We start from the raw sequence: 19,226 nt of genomic DNA, 5'->3' as shown, positions 1-19,226 counted from the left end.
ACCCTGAAATCATGACCTAGGTGGAAACCATGAGTCAGATGCTTAACTGACAGCCACCTAGGCCTCCCCTTTTAAGAGTCTCTTATGGTTTGTTTCCCTCTCTTTTTGCTCTTTTTTTTCCATATGTTCTTTTCTTTTGTTTCTTAAATTCCACATGTGAATGAAATAATATGGTGTTTGTCTTTCTCTGACTTACTTCACTTGCATAATACACAGTTCCATCCACATTGTTCTAAATGGGAAGACTTCATTCTTTTGATGGCTGAGTAATATTCCATGTGTTTATATACCACATCTAAAAGAAGTATGATCTTATATTAGTGGGGGAAACATAGATACATTTTTAAAAAGGCTCAGGAGCCAAGCCAGCTATAACAAAAAAAGAAATAAAGGTGGCCAATGGGTATAAATATTGTTCAGTGTTAGGATCTGGATTATATTTTTTAGTTAGGAACATACTAACTTTTATTTATAATAACATTACACTATTAAAAACCCCTATTTTGACCTCAAAAATAGGACCCTAAATAAACAATGAAATCAGAAATGTAGTTGGATAAAGAAAAATATGTCAGAAATCTCAAATACCCATTACTGTAATTTTAATTACAGTAAAGTTAATTGTATTTCTGAGCTTTTTAGTAGTTAATTTTAATTACAGTAAAGTTAATTGTATTTCTGAGCTTTTTAGTAGCTAATCAAAATGGGAACAATTTTGACAATGTCTTCTGACTGTGTGATAAAAAAACCTTTACCTATGAAATTTCGCTACTCAGTTAATAGAACCACTATACGAATTGCTTAGACCAGAAGCCTAGGAATTTTCTTTGATCCCTTTGTGTTTACCACTTTCTTCTTTTTAGACCTTATCTATTCTATGAGCAATTTATATCCCCTTTGCCCAAAACACATCCTCAATCTTAGCATACCTTCATCCAAGGAGGTTTTGCAACAACCTCCTGACAGGTACCTCCATGTTTACTTTTTTGTTTCCTGGGATCTAACCTGCACATAACAGTTGCAGTGATCTTTCTAAAAGAAATCATGTGACTCCCATGATGGAAATCACACCAAAATCAAGTCCAGATTCCTTTCCTTTCCATTGCTTCCAAGACTCTACAGGATTAGGCCCCCACCCAACTCTCCAACACTTTCTCCCTCAACTCTGCCCATCTTTCTCTACACTCTGGCCTTCTGTCTCTCCCATACCAGAAAATAATTTCTCTCCCAAGGACTTTGATTGTGCCAGTCCATATTCCCAAAACAATCTTCCCCTGGATCTTGCCACACTTCCGGATCATCACACAAGTGTTACCTTGTCAAAGTGACCAACCTTTTCCTGTTAGCTGAAGCTCTTCTCTCTTCCTGTCATTTACTCACTACCACTTTAGCCCAATTTATTTTCCTCACATTATATTTTAGTGCTTAATGTTATTTATTTCTTTATAGGATTATTTTCTGTCTCTTTTCATTTAGAAGGATGGAAATTCTGTGTCTTTATTCTAAGACAAGGGCCTGGCACAGAGTAGGTCTCAAAAAATAACTTGTTAAGGACATAAATATGTTAACATCAGTTAGTTGTTAAGAGTTGGTATTAGAGACAGTTTTTAATCTATACTTTTTAAAATTTTCCTAATATGTAAAAATAAACATTGATTATCACTACAATCAGAGAAAAACTTATTAAAAATGATTCTCCATTATGATAGAAGACCCTACATCCTACCACATATGTGTGTTTGAACAATTATAATGCATAATGCATTTGAACACCATGATAAAAACAAAACCATAATGGAATTACACAAAATTACATATCAGGAGCTCCCATTAGAGCTATTTAGAACAATATTGTGTGTAAAATTTCAGTATGAAATTAATATTCATTGATGGGCTGGGGAGTTATTTTGAAGATTCAGGTTGATTCTTTATTTGTCCCATTCAGAATTCATGAAGAGACTGTACAATTAAAATTTTGCCTTTAAGAAAAGAGATTTCAGGACTTTTATGGTATTTCATTTTTGTTCTTGAAGTTTTGCTTCCATTTATCTCCTGTAACTATGTAAGACACTAAAAGCTTTTGTGCTTTAGCATACTGCAGGAATTAAAGCTTCTTCCATTTATGGAAACTCTTTTAAGCAGACCCATTTTCTCAAGCAGATTTTGAGACAACTCTCTGCTTTTCCCTTTTTTGCCTTTTTTTTTCTTGCTTCACATGTATTCTCTGTCTTCCTTTTTCTTCACTACTCTTAAGACTCTCAGCAAAGCAGAAGCTGAGTAGCCTATAATCACCCCTGTTGGAAGTTTCCACCTGAAGCTGTATTGGTTTTAAGAGGTTTCTTTCTTTCTCTCTCTCTCTCTTTTTCTTTTTTTTTTCTTTTTGTAAATGTATAACTGTATCAAACTGAACATGCAGTTAAGAATTTCATTTTCTGTATCCCAGAGAATAACACTCTTTGGTCTTTTGCCCACCAATTCTCAGGTGATCATTAATACCCTCTTAAAGAAGCTATTGAGATACTTTGCATCCTCTTCATCATCATTGTCATTCCCTATCGAAAATTTCTCCTCTTAAAAATCACACTCTCCACAATGGAAATATTGAACAGTCTTGTGTGGCACAGATGGAACACTGAGTGTTCTAATTTTGTTTTGCTGAAGGTGTGGCACTTTTGAAGGAGTCTTTGCCCACCGTATCCAAGTGTGATAAATACCACTTTTCTTCACTATCCTTAAATCAGCTTAGTTCTAACTCTCAGTCCCCATTCAAAAGTGTCTGAGGTCCCACTTTCACAGATGTGACATGCCAGCCTTCCTCTTAGACATCTTGTTACAGGAAACTCAGAAGTCTCTTCACTGTCTCCAGTGCCTCTTTTTATTTTAAATTCACTGTCACCTCTCCAAGTCATTCATCAATTAATTTCTTCAATAAATTTAAATATAGAGAAAGCCATTGCCTTCAGGCTACTTCTACCTTTACTTTTGTCCAAATGCAGCATAATATACAAAGAACAGGGACTACTACTGAAATTCTAATCAGTTGTCTTGACACAAATATAAGAGACTGGCAAAAGTAGGGTAGCCTGGAACTAGGAATCTTGCAATCAACTTAAAAATAAGAGATCAGGACACCTTCTTTTCCTAAGGGTAGCAGTATAAAGTTGACCATGGTTTGAACCTAATTATTTTTGCAATCCCTTAGATCTCACTATTCTACGAATAAACCATATCCTATTCACTTCTGATATTGCTGCTCTGTCCCCTGCTCTGTGGTCTTTCCCCTTAGCTTTGCTGTTGTTTTTCTTTGCTGTTTCAAGTCTTGGAAGGTGTTCATTAAAACAAAAAAAATAAAAATAAAAATAAAATCCTCTATATGTCAAGCACCTTAAACTCCTTGGAGAAAGTGGATTTTACAAGAATTTAACATAAATAATAAAAAAAACAGTCTGCCTTGGGAAGAAGTAATCTCTAAGAAGCAAAAAGGAAAAGAAAAAGAAACAAGTACAAATACCAAGAATTCGTTACAGAGGGAATTTGGAAGAGGTTGTATAGAACAAAAGGAATAAAGGAATCAGAAGAAAATATATAGTATTTTATGTTAACAGAAAATTTGGAAATTCTCAGAAATGGTAATAATAAATATACCTGGGATATTAAGAATTGCTTTTTCTTTTGTACTTTTATGTGCTAAACAGAACTATTTTTGGATTTATTAAAATCATATTATTAAGGATTAGGCAAAGTAGTATATCTGCTGCCTATAAAGAAATATGTATGGATTTTTCACACTGTCTTTTTAGTCATAAGATGTTTTCATCAAGGATGTCTCGCAATTTATAAGCACATACTATTTTAACATTTGAAAGTGAATTCTTTAAATTTTTCCCCCTTACACTCATTAAAGGGAAATCAGCAGTATTGTTAATTTGGTAATTCAGTTTTACAAAATTTACATGTTATGAGTCAAGACTCCATTTTAGATCCTATTTAACTTGCAGGAACAAAAAATTTTGATAACTGATTTATTCAGTAAATGTGTAGTGCTACTAGAAGGTTAAGCAATCACTCATGACCTCAGAGTGATGAGTTTAGTGGCAGGAATCTTAATGTGAAAAAAAAAAATAAAGGCCTGGAACATAACTTGATCAGCTTTATCTCCTAGAAAATTCATGGGAAGGAGGATAAATAGAAGACAGCATGCAAGGAAGCGGTATGAAGGTGCTCCAGCTATACACTGCTGCAAAACAGACTGTCCCAAGCTTAGTGGCTTAAGACAGCATCAGTCATTTATACTGTTCATCAATATGCAATTTGGGCAGGGCTTGGCTAGAACAGATTTTTTTTCTACTCCCTGCAACATCACTCAGTTGGGGCCTAGAAGATCCAGTTTCAAAATGGTTTATTCAGACACCTATAAAGTTGGTGCTGCCCTTTGGCAAGGAGCCCACCTGGAGCAATAGACCTAGTTTTTCTCTATATGCATCTCTCCATGGGCTGCTTGGTCTTCCTTATGGTGTGGTGGCTGGATTCTAAGAGCAAGCCCTCAAGAGAACAGACAGATTGTGAACCGGTTTTGATGGCCTGTCTTCAGAAGTCACATAACATTATTTTTGCTATAATCATAATTCTGTTCAAGGAGAAGGAACCTCCCAACATCTCTTGATGGGAGGAATATCAGTCGCATTGCAAGAGTAGCGTGTAAAATAGGAAAGACTTTTTCCCAGTTTTATCGAGGTATAATTGACAAATTTTATTCATGGTGTACAGTATGGTACTTTAGGTATACATTGTGAAGTGATTACCACAACCAACTTGATTAACCTCAGCGTTATCACTTTTTGTGTGTGGTGAGAACATTTAGGATGTACTCTCTCAGCAGATTTCAACTATATTAACATAGTATGAACTATAGTCCCCATGCTACACATTAGATCCCCAGAACTTACTCACTCTGCGTAACTCTGACTCTGTATCCTTTAACCACCATCTCTCCACCTTCTCCACTCCCTACAACACCCAACCTTCAGTGATGGGACACACAAATAAACTGCTAAAGACTTACCTGTTTAAAGTGGTGGTGGTCGGGAGGAAGCAGGAGGCACACAACAGTGGTCCACAGCAATCAAGGAATCCATCCGGGCTCATGCTGGCAGTTTCTTTATTAGGGTGTAGTCCTGCTCCTTGGAATTATCCTTTCTTGCTTCCTTTCACCGGATAGGCTCTTGGCTCTGCCTTCTGAGTCAGCCTTTATACTGCATTAAGGAAGATAAAGCTTTATTTGCAACTAAATAGCTTCCTCTCTCTGCCTGTTTATTGTCTATAGTACTAGGGGTCCAAAGTCTACTTTTCATTAATCCAAGTTAATTCCAGAACAATTCTCAAAACTTTGTGGGTCTCCTCTGAGTCCACAAACACGAGTATACTTTTTCTCTACTTTTGGATCCCTTTTAGATACCTCAACATAACATCCTTATGATACATAGAAGCCCAGTTGTTTAATGGAGAGGATTTGTAAAGCGTACTCTTAAGATTCTTAGATGGCCTTTATGCATCTAAAATGTTCTGAGAGACTCTGCCTTAGATTCTTCTGAACTCTTAACAAAGAATTTTATAATTCAGCTCTGGATTGTTCTTTGCCTTAAAGCCATTTCTCAAGTTGAGAATTGTTTACTCTTTGGAGAGGCTGGGAATAAGAAACAAGTGTTTTTATTTTTGTTTTATTTTTAACCCAGTCTTCCAAGGACATAAGGAAGGAGGCACTAAAGAAAGTAGGTTTGTGGTGCGGAAGGAGCAAAGGAACAAGAGTATGGAGTTAGGGTGACAATGATATTTTTATCATAAATATAATTTCAAACAAGCCCAGTTTGAGTATGGGCTATGTTGAGAATTTTGTAAGGTATAAGACTAGGAGGGGGTATTGCTAGGGGAGTAAACTATGTTGCTTACCAGATTATATAAATTGTGTTAAGCAAAGAAGGTTGGATTGTTCGGGAGAAGAGAGAGCTGAAAGAAGTAAAAGATTGTAGGTATTTTTCTTTATCGTTCAGTTCCAGTTTATGAGCTGGTTAAGTAGTATGCTCTATCCTCCAGGATGGTGGTCTCTGAAAGAGTTTATGAACTAAATCAAACTGAACAGACTTGTAGGGGAGTAAAACAGATCCAGGACTTAAAGAGACCATTTAAATTCAGAATGGAGCTAACTTTTCAGACCCTGGCTTGGAAGGCCTAAATTGGATTGTTTAACTAGTATAGAGCCAATGAAGGCCTTTTCTCTTTTTTTTTTTTTTTTTTTTTGCCTTTTCTCATTTAAATAGAAAAGTTCTCCTTGCATTTACAATATGAGTCAGAAGGTGTTATTTTTACCAAATCAATTCCAAAGTATTACTCTTAATAAAAGTCTATAATTTATGGATCTGAAAGTTCCATTTTAAATTGAATGGAAAGCTTGGTTTAAAGTAGGAGGTGTCTAGAAATAACAAGTGTTGGCAAGGCTGTGGAGAAAAGGGAGCCCTCATCCATTGTTGGTGGGAATGTCAGTTGGTGCAACTACTATAAAAAATAGTATAGAGGTTCCTCAAAAAATTAAAAATGAAAATACCCTATGATCTAGTAATTTGCCTTTGAGTATTTACCTGAAGAAAATAGAAACATCAATTCAAAAAGATTTATACATTCCTATGTTTACTGCAGCATTATTTGAACAGCCAAGATATGGAATCAACCTAAGTACCCATTGATGGATGAATGGATAAGGAGATATGGTGTGTGTGTGTATATATATATATAAATATATATAATATATATATATATATATATATAATGAAGTATTATTCAGCCATAAAAAAAAGACTGAAATCTTGTCATTTGTGACAACATAGACAGACTTAGAAGATATTGTGCTAAGTGAAGTAAATCAGAGAAAGACAATACTATATAATTTCACTTACATGTGGAATCTAAAAAACAAATAATAGTAACAAAAAATGTGGAAACAGACTCATATATATAGAGAATAAACTGGTGATTACCAGAGGGGAGGGAGTGGGGGGATGGACAAAATAGGTGAAGGGATTAAAGGGTACAGCTTTCTAGTTATAAAATAAATAAATCATGAGGATATGAAAAGTGCAGGGTGAGAAATATAGTCAATAGTGTTATAGTGACATTGTATGTCATTAGCCTTATGGTGAGCACTGAGTGATATATAGAATTATCGAATCATTGTCTCTTACACACCTGAAACCAATATTGAAACCAATCTATTATATGTCAACTATGCCTTATATTAAAAATGGATCAATAAAATTGTTAAATTGGCAAAAATAGTAAATAGACAAACATATATGTAAACATGTGTATCTTGCCATGAAAGAGAAGTTATGGTCAGAGAGAAGAGTGTTGTAGAATAATATAGGATATATTCCTTTTTGTGGTGTAAAAAGCATGCACCTATATCATATATATGATCATATATTCTTGGAAAATGAAGAAATCACAAAATTTAGAGTGGTCAGCTTTGGGTAACAGGGAAGCAAGGTTGGAGGCTTTTAAACTGTGCTTAATACTGTTCTATATTGTTTTGAGTTTTTGGTTTTACAGAGTATGTATTTTTTTAACAAAAATAAACATTAGGGGACACCTGGGTGACTCAGTGGTTGAGCATCTGATGTTGACTCAGGGCGTGATCCCAGGTCCAGGGATCAAGTCCCACATTGGGCTTCCTGAGAGGAGCCTGCTTCTCCCTCTGCCTATGTCTCTGCCTTTCTCTCTGTCTCTCATGAACAAATAAATTTAAAAAATTTTTTTTATTAGTTTAAAAAAAAAAGTAAAGTAGGGGTTCCCTGGGTGGCTCAGCAGTCTAGCGCCTGCCTTTGGCCCAGGGTGTGATCCTGGAATCCCAGGATGGAGTTCCGCATTGGGCTCCGGGCATGGAGCCTGCTTCTCCCTCTGCCTGTGTCTCTGCCTCTCTCTCTCTCTCTCTATCATGAATGAATGAATAAAATCTTAAAACGTAAAAATAAAGTAGGAGATGTCCACATCAATTTCTTTATGCTCAAAGAACTTTTATTCTGATATTAAACTTGGTCTGTTTCTAAGACAAAATGTCTTTTAAATTAAATTCTGGAATATTTATTTCATCTTAGATTTCTCAACCTTTATCTCCCACAATTTATAAATTCATAAATAAGTATCCTTTTATTCTCTCTATAGTAGTGAGGGAAAAAAAGATATAGTATTAATTTTGCTGCCCTTTTTGGCTGTATTTCCCAAGAATAATCAGACCTGGGCCTGTAAGTATGCTGTGCTGTTTACTTGGTCTGCAATTTTTAAATACAGAAGAATTGCAGTTTTTCTCTTCGGTATATAATAAAGAGAAATGATAAGGCATAAGAGATGTCTTTCCCCTGTATTTCTGTCCATCCTCCCGGAAAACTGCACTTACAATAGCACTAAAATGAATATTTAAAATTGGAATCTTCTTCAGTTTTCTCTGGGGCAATCTGGTGGGAGTAGCATAGAGACAGAGCAAGGACACCTGAGCCCGACCTGCCAGCTGGATAATCTTGAGCAAGTTATTTAACTTCTCTCTGTTTAAGTTTCCTTTACAGAATTCGAATGTTTTAGTGCCCAGTTCATAAGTTTGTTATGAGGAAGTAATTAGCCAAAATCGGTCAAGTAGTTAGAACAGTGCCTGGTGTGTAATAAGTGCAAAATGCATATTTGGTATTTAAAAACAAGTATAATAAAGTGTATAAACAAGTGTTTGAGGCTACAGGTTCTCACCTCCACTCCACTACTTGTCAGCTGTGTAGGTGTGCTCAAGTGACTTACCTCATTAAGCCTCAGTTCTTTTTTTTTTTTTTTTCCAGTTCCTTTGTGAAATAGAATGATTGACAAAAGTAGTGCTGCCTGCCTCACAGTTTCTTAGGATTTTATGGGATGGTATATGGCAAGCTCAGAGCACAGTGTCTGCTTGCTAGCACCAGTGAATGCAAACACATCTTTAAATTTCCATAAACTTTCTATTTAAAATTTTTCCCTCCCCCTTTTTCCCCTATGAACTTTCTGTTTTTTTGTGTACATTGGGTTTTATCTTTAATTCTTCACACTTCTAGGTCAGTTTTAGATCTTCTTCTTCTAGAGAGAAGACTCAAATTAATAAAATCATGAATGAGAAAAGAGAGATCACTACCAACACCAAGGAAATACAAACGATTTTAAAAACATATTATGAACAGCTCTACGCCAATAAATTAGGCAATCTAGAAGAAATGGACGCATTCCTGGAAAGCCACAAACTACCAAAACTGGAGCAGGAAGAAATAGAAAACCTGAACAGGCCAATAACCAGGGAGGAAATTGAAGCAGTCATCAAAAACCTCCCAAGACACAAGAGTCCAGGGCCAGATGGCTTCCCAGGGGAATTCTATCAACCGTTTAAAGAAGAAATCATACCTATTCTACTAAAGCTGTTTGGAAAGATAGAAAGAGATGGAGTACTTCCAAACTCATTCTATGAGGCCAGCATCACCTTAATTCCAAAACCAGACAAAGACCCCACCAAAAAGGAGAATTACAGACCAATATCCCTGATGAACATGGATGCAAAAATTCTCAACAAGATACTAGCCAATAGGATCCAACAACACATTAAGAAAATTATTCACCATGACCAAGTAGGATTTATCCCCGGGATGCAAGGCTGGTTCAACACTCGTAAAACAATCAATGTGATTCATCATATCAGCAAGAGAAAAACCAAGAACCATATGATCCTCTCATTAGATGCAGAGAAAGCATTTGACAAAATACAGCATCCATTCCTGATCAAAACTCTTCAGAGTGTAGGGATAGAGGGAACTTTCCTCGATATCTTAGATCTTCTTCTTCTTTTTTTTTTTTTTTTTTTTTTTTAGATTTTATTTATTTATTCATGAGAGACACAGAGGCAGAGACATAGGCAAGAGGGAAAAGCGGCTCCCTATGGGGATCCTGATGCAGTCTCGATCCCAGGACCCCGGGATCACGACCTGAGCCAAAGGAAGACACTCAACCACTGAGCCATTCAGGTGCCCCTACATCTAGATCTTCTGAGAACCAGATAGGGATCCTTTAAAAGGCATGGCCGCAAGGACAGAATATAGGGGAAGGGAGGCTGAAAGATAAATTATGTAATGTCCCCAGAGGCTCTGCAAGTGGACTTGTGCTAGGGATCTTGTGTTAGGGACTATCCGTGGTCGGGCCTGAAGTCTTGTGGGCCTAGAAACCACACTTGTCAGCAGTTCCAGAGCTCATCTGTCCCCCAGAGCTTTGCTCATATTAACAAAGCTCATACGACTAATGTACAGGATCAGAACACCAGTGTTTCCATTTATAAGAAGTGAAACTCCTCATCCTGACAGTTCATGCTCCCGCCCAGCCTGTTTGTGCTTGTAGACAGGCCAGGCCACCTCTCTAACCAGGCTATCAGTTTATTAATTTGTAATGAGGACATAACTACTGAGTTGCCCCTCAAGTCCCTCGGGTTTCCAGCAAGTTCTCCTGGAAGGCATGCCAACAGGATACCACATTCTATTCAGAAAGCAGCTTGAGGAGCATGGAATCAGAAGGGCAGTTAATTCCTAGACTGAGATTTCATGGAATTAGAGGGGGAGATCCACAGGAGGAATGGATATGCCCCCCCATCCAGAGCACCCTTTCCCAGTGTTTGAACAGCCATTACTTGTGCTTGCTTCTGAGACTGCTTTGTGTGTGTGTGTGTGTGTGTGTGTGTGTGTGTGTGTGTGTATTGGTCTGGACTCTGTCAATAGGCTCTGTTAATAGAGCTAGTATGCTCAGATTATTGCCATGCCTGAGGGTCTGAGATTGACTGTCCATGAGGCACAGCTGGTCTTCCCAAGCTTTTGTTTTTCTCTTATATAGTATGGAGGGTAAGATTTAGAAATCAGGAGTATTCACATAACCATCCAGAGCTCTAGCCTCTCTGGAAGAAGGCCTGGCCCTCCTGGACATCACATCAGTCCTCTGAGACTGAGCGGAAACTGTCCCCTTTGGACGAGGCTTGAGGTCTGCCCTTTATTCAGCCACTGTGCTCCTCCTCCCCCAGATCCCTGGCCTTGATCTGCGTTACCTGCTGGTTCCACACATGCCTCTAGGCATGCATTTGCTTCATTTTGACTATTAACGTTGCCTTCATTTAGCTATGCTCTGAATTACTGTAGTTTTCCTTTTCTCATTTAATTCTCAGACAGCAGTCTTATTTTCTCATTTCCAGATTCATTTCACTGTCACTCCCAAGTACTGAAACCACATTTTAGTTTGTAAGCCCTGTTGGGTTACAGTGATGTAAAACTCATAGCTTCAAGGAAGTGGGATACCCTTAATCATTCCTTAGGAAATACGGGATGCTGCAGGCCACCCTTTTGTCTTTCTAGCTTAACGGTCTTTTCTTCCTCCTGGGTGAAGAATATTAAGTACTCTCATATTCTGTACTTTTTTGTAAAGGCCATAGATATTACCTCCAAAGAGAGAAACAGAATGTGAACATTAGTATTTGCAAACAAAGTACATTTGGATGCCTAAACAAAATTTGTTCACCAGTGGATTTCTTCAAGGAACAAGAGCTTATTTCTAACTTTAGTGTTATAAATTATTAATAATCTGATACAAAGAGATGTGCCACTTCCTAGGATTCCTAAGAACTACTGGGCTTTGTTTTTTTTAACTTTGTCTCTAATGAATGGAGGCGGTATCATTATGTGATCAAATCACTAACTGTAAAAATGAAATTTTCCAAGGAAGCATCTTTTTCAAACAAATAGCCCAGCTTTTAATTGCTATTAGTCTTCTAACTGTATTAGAATTAATTTACATGTGATCCGATTGGGAAAATAGAAATATCAGGTCTAGTTCTTGCTATATCTCTCAGGTCCATACTCCCTCAAATATGACCACTTTATGTATTGATTGATCTTTGGGGTACAATGTGATAGCATATTCTCTTCTCTCTGCTTTGGAAAGACCTTATATATATCTCTTACAGTAACATTTACTCCATGTTATTTAAACTACTATTAAATAATGAATTAGCACAGTTTCCAGAACACCGTTACTTCTTCATTTCATCATCATCATCATCATCATCATCATTTGCTTACAAGTTTTTTTCTCACTTAGACTGTATATCTCTTGGTTATGTGGGACTTCTTGTGTATGCTTTCTAACACAACACAGGCACCCAGCAGATGCTCCATAAATGCTGAACTAAAGTGCCCATTAGAATTAGGAGTTCTTCTAAGTTCCCCTTTAGATACGCAATCTGATACTATTGCTGGGAATGCTTCAGGAGTAATGACTGAGGAACACTTACTAGTCTCCATATTTCTGACCCAAGAAATAGAGATAAATAACTGAAAAAAGTAGACTTTTAAATTTAAAAAATCATATATTTAAAAGTAATAAATATCAAAAGATGGAAGGAGAGAAGAGCACTTTCCTATTTGCTACAGTGTTTTAAAAATAATAATAGAGTAGTCCACTTAGAGTGAGAATAATATAGTAAAATATAGGCTTATAAAATATCAAATTGTGATTCTGTTTTAAAAATAACATGTTCTTTTCAAATTTTCTACAGAATATGTGAATTTATTTTTGTAAGATTTATGAAATGGATAACACACTGAGCAAAAAGATTGGATCACTTCCTTATTTCAAACCTCCTTCCCAGATATAATGACTTGTCCAAAATTGGTGCATAATCCATCCAGATTCCTTTCTGTGAATTTGCATGTAAAAATCTATATTCCCATAACTGAGATAATGTACATTTCTGCAACGTGTCCTTTCTATTTAATATTTTTTAGGGAGTCTTACAGGGTGGTGGATCTAGATAGCCTGGTTCTTTTTAATAACTTCATAATATTCCTTAGTATGGCGAACCCATTGTTTATTTAATCCTTCTGCTGTTCATGGCCCATTGCAAAGTTTCCATTTTTTCACTATGAAAAACAATTCTGCAGTGAATGTTCTAGTGCATCCATCACTATAACAGAGAGCAAATGTGACTTAATGGAGTGGCCAGATCTAGGAACCACAACAGCATCAGGAATCTGCCCTTCACATCTTTGACTTTGTTTTTCTCTTGATTAGCTTCATTTTTAGACAACTCACCTGATGTGGTAGCACATATGTCAACCAGCAGTTCTAGGTTTATGATCTGTAAACTGAACAACCTCTTTCATATTATCTGCAAAAGTAGAGTGTTGACTGTCACTGTACCAGCTTGGGTTATGTGCCCATCCTTGACCCTATCACTGTAACTCTATAGATAGTATACACTAGTTGGTCATGCCTGGGTCACATGCCCACTTCTGGGACCTGGTCAGCAGTACCAATTGGGATGGAGGGATGGATGGGTGACTTGTCAAATGAAAATCAGAATGATGATATCAGAAGAAGGAGGCACATATACCAGTCAGGCAAATATATCAATGTCTCCTACAAATGTCTTATAATGTTTTATGTTTTCATGAGTAGGAGATGAATAGGCATCCTAATGGTGTATAGGTTTATCTTATAAGGACCCAGAGTATTCATATAAGTATGTTTCCAAAAATTTACTAGAATAATGAAACAAATACTATTGTATATGAAAATAAAGCATGTAATAGACTGAAGATCGTTAACATTACGTAATGTTAAGAGAAAGAGAAAGAGAAAGACGTAATTTTTCCAATTTAGGAAAAGTCTTAATATATTTGCTGTGAAAGTTCAGTGATATGATAGGTTATATCTTTTCTATGATAAATACCTTGTCTTAGAACACCTTTTTAAATATTGTATTATTTGCCGAATATTAGCCTAAATTCTAAATTTGTTTATTTATTTACTAAATAGTGTTTATTAAATTCCACTATATATTCAGCACCATGCCAGAGGCTGGCGATAAAATATTGACTACAAGATCTCTGCCCTCAGATTTCTTACATTATTGTTAGGGACCACGGACCATAAATAAGTAAATGAACCAATAAAGGAGAAAATTCCAGGCTGTGATGCACTATGAAGGAAATGAAAAGGATCATGAGATGGAAAATAATTGGGGAAAGTTATCTCAGCTAAGGTGGTAAGGGAAGACCTTTCTAAAGAGAGAATGTTTGAACTGCAAATTGAGGATGAAAAGTGAATCCCAAACTCCAGACCTATACTGCAGATACAGTAGCCACTAGCCACATATGGCAATTGAGCACTCGATGATAGCTACTTTGAATTAAAATGTGCTATAAATGTAAAACTTACATCGGATCCCTAAGAGTAGCGTACATCAGATCCCTAAGAGTAGTACAAAAATTATAAGATAATTAATAATTTTTATGTCAGTTATGCAATGAAATTGTAATATTTTAGATACATTGGGTAAGCATTATTAAAACTAATTTTGCATATTTCTCTTTTTTAATGTGACCACATTAAAGAGTTTAAAATTACCCATGTGGCTTACCTTATATGTCTACTGAACAGTCCTAGTCTAGGTGGTTTCAATTTGCTATAAATGACATACACTTTCTCATCTTTTTGTCCTTGATCATGCCGATGGCAATTGAATTTTTGTAGTAGATTTTCTCCAAGGATCAAGTCTGTAATATTCATTGACTGAGGTGTATAAATATAATAATTCAATGTGTGATCAAGCTTAACACAGCTCAGAGTTAAGAGGCAGTGGGTGGCGGAGAAAGCAAAGAAAATTGCCACATTTACTAAAGGAGTTGTGTCATTAGTCATGTTCCTTTAGAAATGTTCACGAAACAGATAAAGGAGGGCTCTGAGTTGGAGAGGTAGGCAGAGCAAGCATCGCCAGGTAATGACAGCGTGGGACAGGATTTCTGTGGGAATCAGCAACAGCACACCACAAAGATCTATTTCCATTCCCTACTTCATGAAGGAGATTCTGTTGTGTTGTGTAGAACTGCCATTTCTTGCACATTGAGATAAGAGTTTGGGTCTACACAGAGTTGATGAACCACAGGGATTGCTAGTGACTTTAGCGTGCTTCTTTCAGGGCGATGCCAGCAAGTTGACACACATTTAATAACTTGATGTTGATTCACTGCAGAGAGAAAGCAGAAGAGTTTTCTCTGTGCCACCTTGTTCTCCTTTCCATCTGTGGCTTGTGCCATAGGGAAGAGGTGATTATTTTAAAAACACACATTTGATTTTAATGGGTGCAGTGTTTACATTTGAGTTTGCAAACTGGTTCGAACCCCAAATGTGATGTTTGTTATGTAATCTAACAGTTTTGGGAGGGGGAACACCCCGACTGGTGTGAGAGAGAGTTGAGTCATATCCTGTGAATGTGAAGCTACGGTATTTAAGCATCACGGGTTCCTCTTACTTTCATTCTAAGTGGCTGCAGTTCAGAGCAGCAAGTGCTCTGTGAAGAGACTGTTACTAGCCCTTGGAGGTGAACAGCCTCTCTTGAAAGGATTCAGGGAAGAAAGCCAAGTCTGAATATGCAGTTTGCTCACTGGGATGAAAGATGTTTTGTTTATTTCTAATCAACGATGCTAGACACCTGCAAGCTCAAAAGTGCCTGCAATTTGCCATTTGTTTATAATAAGGTAAGTTCCATATTTTGGTTTGCTCATTGCATTGGCACAGCCTAGAATGAACGTGGCAGTTTTCATATGATTATGCTTCAGAAAATGCCTCCTCACAGGTATTTGAAGGTGGCATTTGAGATTCTAACGCAAGTCATTTTAAACTTACAGTACAATCCATTTGTGAGATACTTAATTGAATAGATTGATAGTTCCTTTATAATAGTTATTTTAATAAAAAAAATGCAATACCTGAGAAGCGGAAAGGTTCTAGTAATTTTATAACATTTTAGTTTTTCTTTTCTTTTCTTTTTAAGAATTAAATAGTAAGTACCAGCTTCCTTTTTTCCCCCTTTCTGCTGCTCTTTGATCTTGATTAAAGGTGAAACATCCATAAAATTCATATGATTATGCTTGGATCTTACTCTAAATAACCATAGCTTGACAACTGTATTTCTCCACTGAAATAGAAAGTGGCATTAATAATTATTAGGAAGTTGCAAGTTGAAATGTAATGAAAGTCTCTTTCATATTTGGCTTTCTATATAAGTGAAAGGCTACCATATTCATAAACTTCTAATTGCTGTAAGCTTTAAAATGTGCATGAGTTTATCACAAACCCATTTCCTCAGTTGTTCTTAGAGATACTCATAAACTGTATGGATAGGAAAATCTGTGGATAGAAAAGTGAATGAGAAATCTGTTTTTCCATGCTTTAAGCTTGCTGCTGACAGGTTGGGGTGAATAACAGGAATGCTGTCTTGGTTTTTTTTTTTATTGATTAGAGAAATGACATCAAATCAGATCTAATGTTGGTGTCTGGTGTCACATAATTTTGGACACTCATATTTAAGGACTATGAATTCTTTTGAGGTAGAAAAGGTTAATTTGGTTTTGAGAGCTGTAGCTGTGAATTGGTAAAACTAATGAATCGAGGGTTTTTCTATGTTTTGTGACACTTGGCATTAGAATACTTTATTCTTGATTGACCCACTGTCATGCTTATGGATTGTTTCATTTCTATTCAAAATTATACTCATTACAATATCACTTGATTCTAACTACAACATGGAAATTACTTTTCATTAGGTATATATTGAATAATTCATGTTTTCACAAAGGTCAGGGGGTCAGTCAACTGTTGGAAGGCATGTAGTTTTCCACTTGTTTGAAGGGGAAATGAAAATTAATTCAACTTCCAGGGGCGCCTGGGTGGCTCAGTTGGTTAAGTGTCTGCCTTCAGCTCAGGTCATGATCCTGGGGTCCTGGGGCAGAGCCCTGTGTCCTGGGGCTCACTGCTTGCAGGGAGCCTGCTTCTCCCTCTCCCTCTGTCAATCTCCCCACCCTCACTCATGCTCTCTCTCTTTCAAATAAATAAATACAGTCTTAAATAAATAAATAAAATTAGCCCAACTTCCAAACATATATGAAGGCAGTATTCCAAATTGAGAAAATAAAGAACTTTCGGGAAAATGACTTAACGGTGTGAGAGCCTTTGGGAACTTGCATAGTGAAAAGGCACATATCCCAAAAGATTAAAATCCAAGATATTATAAATAGAATATTCTGATGCCAAATGTGTATCAGACTCTGCTTTTTTGCCTGGGCAGAAAGGGAACGCTATTTTGGTTCGTTAAGAGTTCGGCTTGAGAATTTTTCCTTATATCGTATGTGAATTACTAAATGTCAATAGAAAGGATAGAACATATCTACATCAAGACAAAAACATATGTTCTTATACTTTGTTTCATATTCTTAAATATGGATTACAATAGCCATATGAGCTGTTGTTATGAATTAAAACTCAAACTGACAAAATTTTGTGAAATCAAGTCTTTACAGTCTGCTTGCTCTGTTTCGAATATGGACTTTATTATTTATGACATTGGATAGCTAGCTGGTAATTATGTGGTGAGATAATTGAGGCACCTTGTTTCCCCTCCTTCCTTGCTGCAGTCCCCATTCTTTGGCTATATGCTGTACACTTCCAGAAAGGGTATAGGTAAGCATGGGGAGAGAGAAGGAAAGAGAGCAGAAACACGTAGTATACTATTTCTATCTTTCACCTCTCAATCAAAATGGTTTTGACAAGGAAAGAGGTCAAATAGAATAGCTAAAATGAGTCTATCAATAACCTGTGGATCTTAGTTATTCAGGAAATCCCTTGACCTCTGAGATGAAGAATAATTGGGAGCTTGGTTGAGAAAACCCTTTTGGCTTTACAGGATTGCTTGCAAGGCTCAAATTTTATCTGTATTTTATTAACTGTAAACTATGAGACATATTTTTGAGAACTTCTTTCTTTGTCTTCCTATATAGTAAAGGAGCTGACAAGGCATCAGAGCTACTCAGGATTCCACTCTGGATTCAGAATATTTCTTTTCAGTAATAAAAGGCTCCCTATTCTCCTCTTTGTAAACTATTTTACTGGTTAATTTCCAGTTTATATAAAAATGTTTTACAGGAATGAGCTCCAAAAATAAAACCCCCAAACCCAATTTTACCTAAGTCCTGGTACTCCTTTAAAATTTCCTCAAGGAAACCCATCCTCACTCAAAAGATATTTATCAAGTGGCAACTAAATTTAATTTTCAACCTAAAAGCAGCGTGATGTCCTCAGTTGGGGACTGCAGCAGCAGAAGCACATAGTATGACATTTTTTCTTTGTTTTTAAAGATTTTTTGTTTAGGTAAGGCTTTGACAGGTTTGAAAAAAAATTTTTATGGAGTATTCATTCTGACTCCTGAAAATGAAATCTTTTTGGAAGATGCTTTAGGTTCTACTATCTCTAGTAAATCCTATTGGATATCAAAAGTAGCCCACTTGCTGGTAAAAAGAAGAGCAATGCTAACTCCTCCACCTACTTCTGAATATCAGTTTTGAGGATCAAATGAAACTGTGCGCATGCGATTCCTTGTAAACTTCATAGAGCTTAAAAGTAACACTATCACAACATAAGATATACAAAATTGTGTATTTGGAAGAGAACTTGATGTCATCTCACAAATTCTCGATTCACCAAGAAGGGAATTAAGATCCACAAGAGTTAAAAAGGTGCCTTGCTTCACTCAAGCTAGTATCTGAGCCAAGACCAAAACCTGGAAAACCTGGGTCTATCTGCTTAGTTACCTAGAAATTGATCAGAAGACTAGCCGTTTCTTGACTTGCACTAATAGGGTTTTTTAAAAAAATATGTATTTTTTAATATTGATAAACATCTTTATTGAAAACTATATCCTTGGAGAATATCTTGCAGAAGACATATGACCTTTGGTATAGGTTTGGTGGGCTGAGGATTCTCTGTTGGATCTAGTTTAATAGAGCATGAATTTTTGGAATGATTATCAGACCATAACATCTGACTCTTGCAATCTCTTAGCTTTTGCCACAAAGTGTCCAAACCTTGTACTCGTAAAGGTACATATGCATAATGGATATGGGTAGATTTTGCAGCTTTTAAAATTGTAGGTAGTATGGGAGATTATTTTGACATGTTTGTTGAGAGTGGTGAGCAAAAAGATATTCTCCAGATGCTTACCCTTAAAAAGAGATTAGGGAAATTTAAATAGCCAATAAACTTCCAACCATTTTTGGTTTGCAATAGAATTGATCTATTTTATATTTATGAAA

General features: G+C 36.4%; 1 protein-coding gene across 6 annotated transcripts in view; it reads left to right on the top strand.

The window, feature by feature from the left end:
- The first annotated feature begins 15,417 nt into the window (after window positions 1–15,417).
- The window catches only part of MCTP1 (multiple C2 and transmembrane domain containing 1), a 346,039-nt gene continuing 342,230 nt past the window's right edge, over window positions 15,418–19,226 (top strand). For all 6 annotated transcript variants that reach the window (XM_055312900.1, XM_055312902.1, XM_055312898.1 and 3 more), the window contains exon 1: window positions 15,418–15,617. In XM_055312900.1, coding sequence (XP_055168875.1) covers window positions 15,561–15,617 — 57 coding nt within the window. In that variant the 5' untranslated portion in view covers window positions 15,418–15,560. The remainder of the gene's footprint in view (window positions 15,618–19,226) is intronic.

Source organism: Nyctereutes procyonoides, unplaced genomic scaffold (genome assembly GCF_905146905.1).
Source record: "Nyctereutes procyonoides isolate TBG_1078 unplaced genomic scaffold, NYPRO_anot_genome, whole genome shotgun sequence".
NCBI classification, from domain to species: domain Eukaryota; kingdom Metazoa; phylum Chordata; class Mammalia; order Carnivora; family Canidae; genus Nyctereutes; species Nyctereutes procyonoides.
This window is presented reverse-complemented; position numbering and strand designations above follow the sequence as displayed.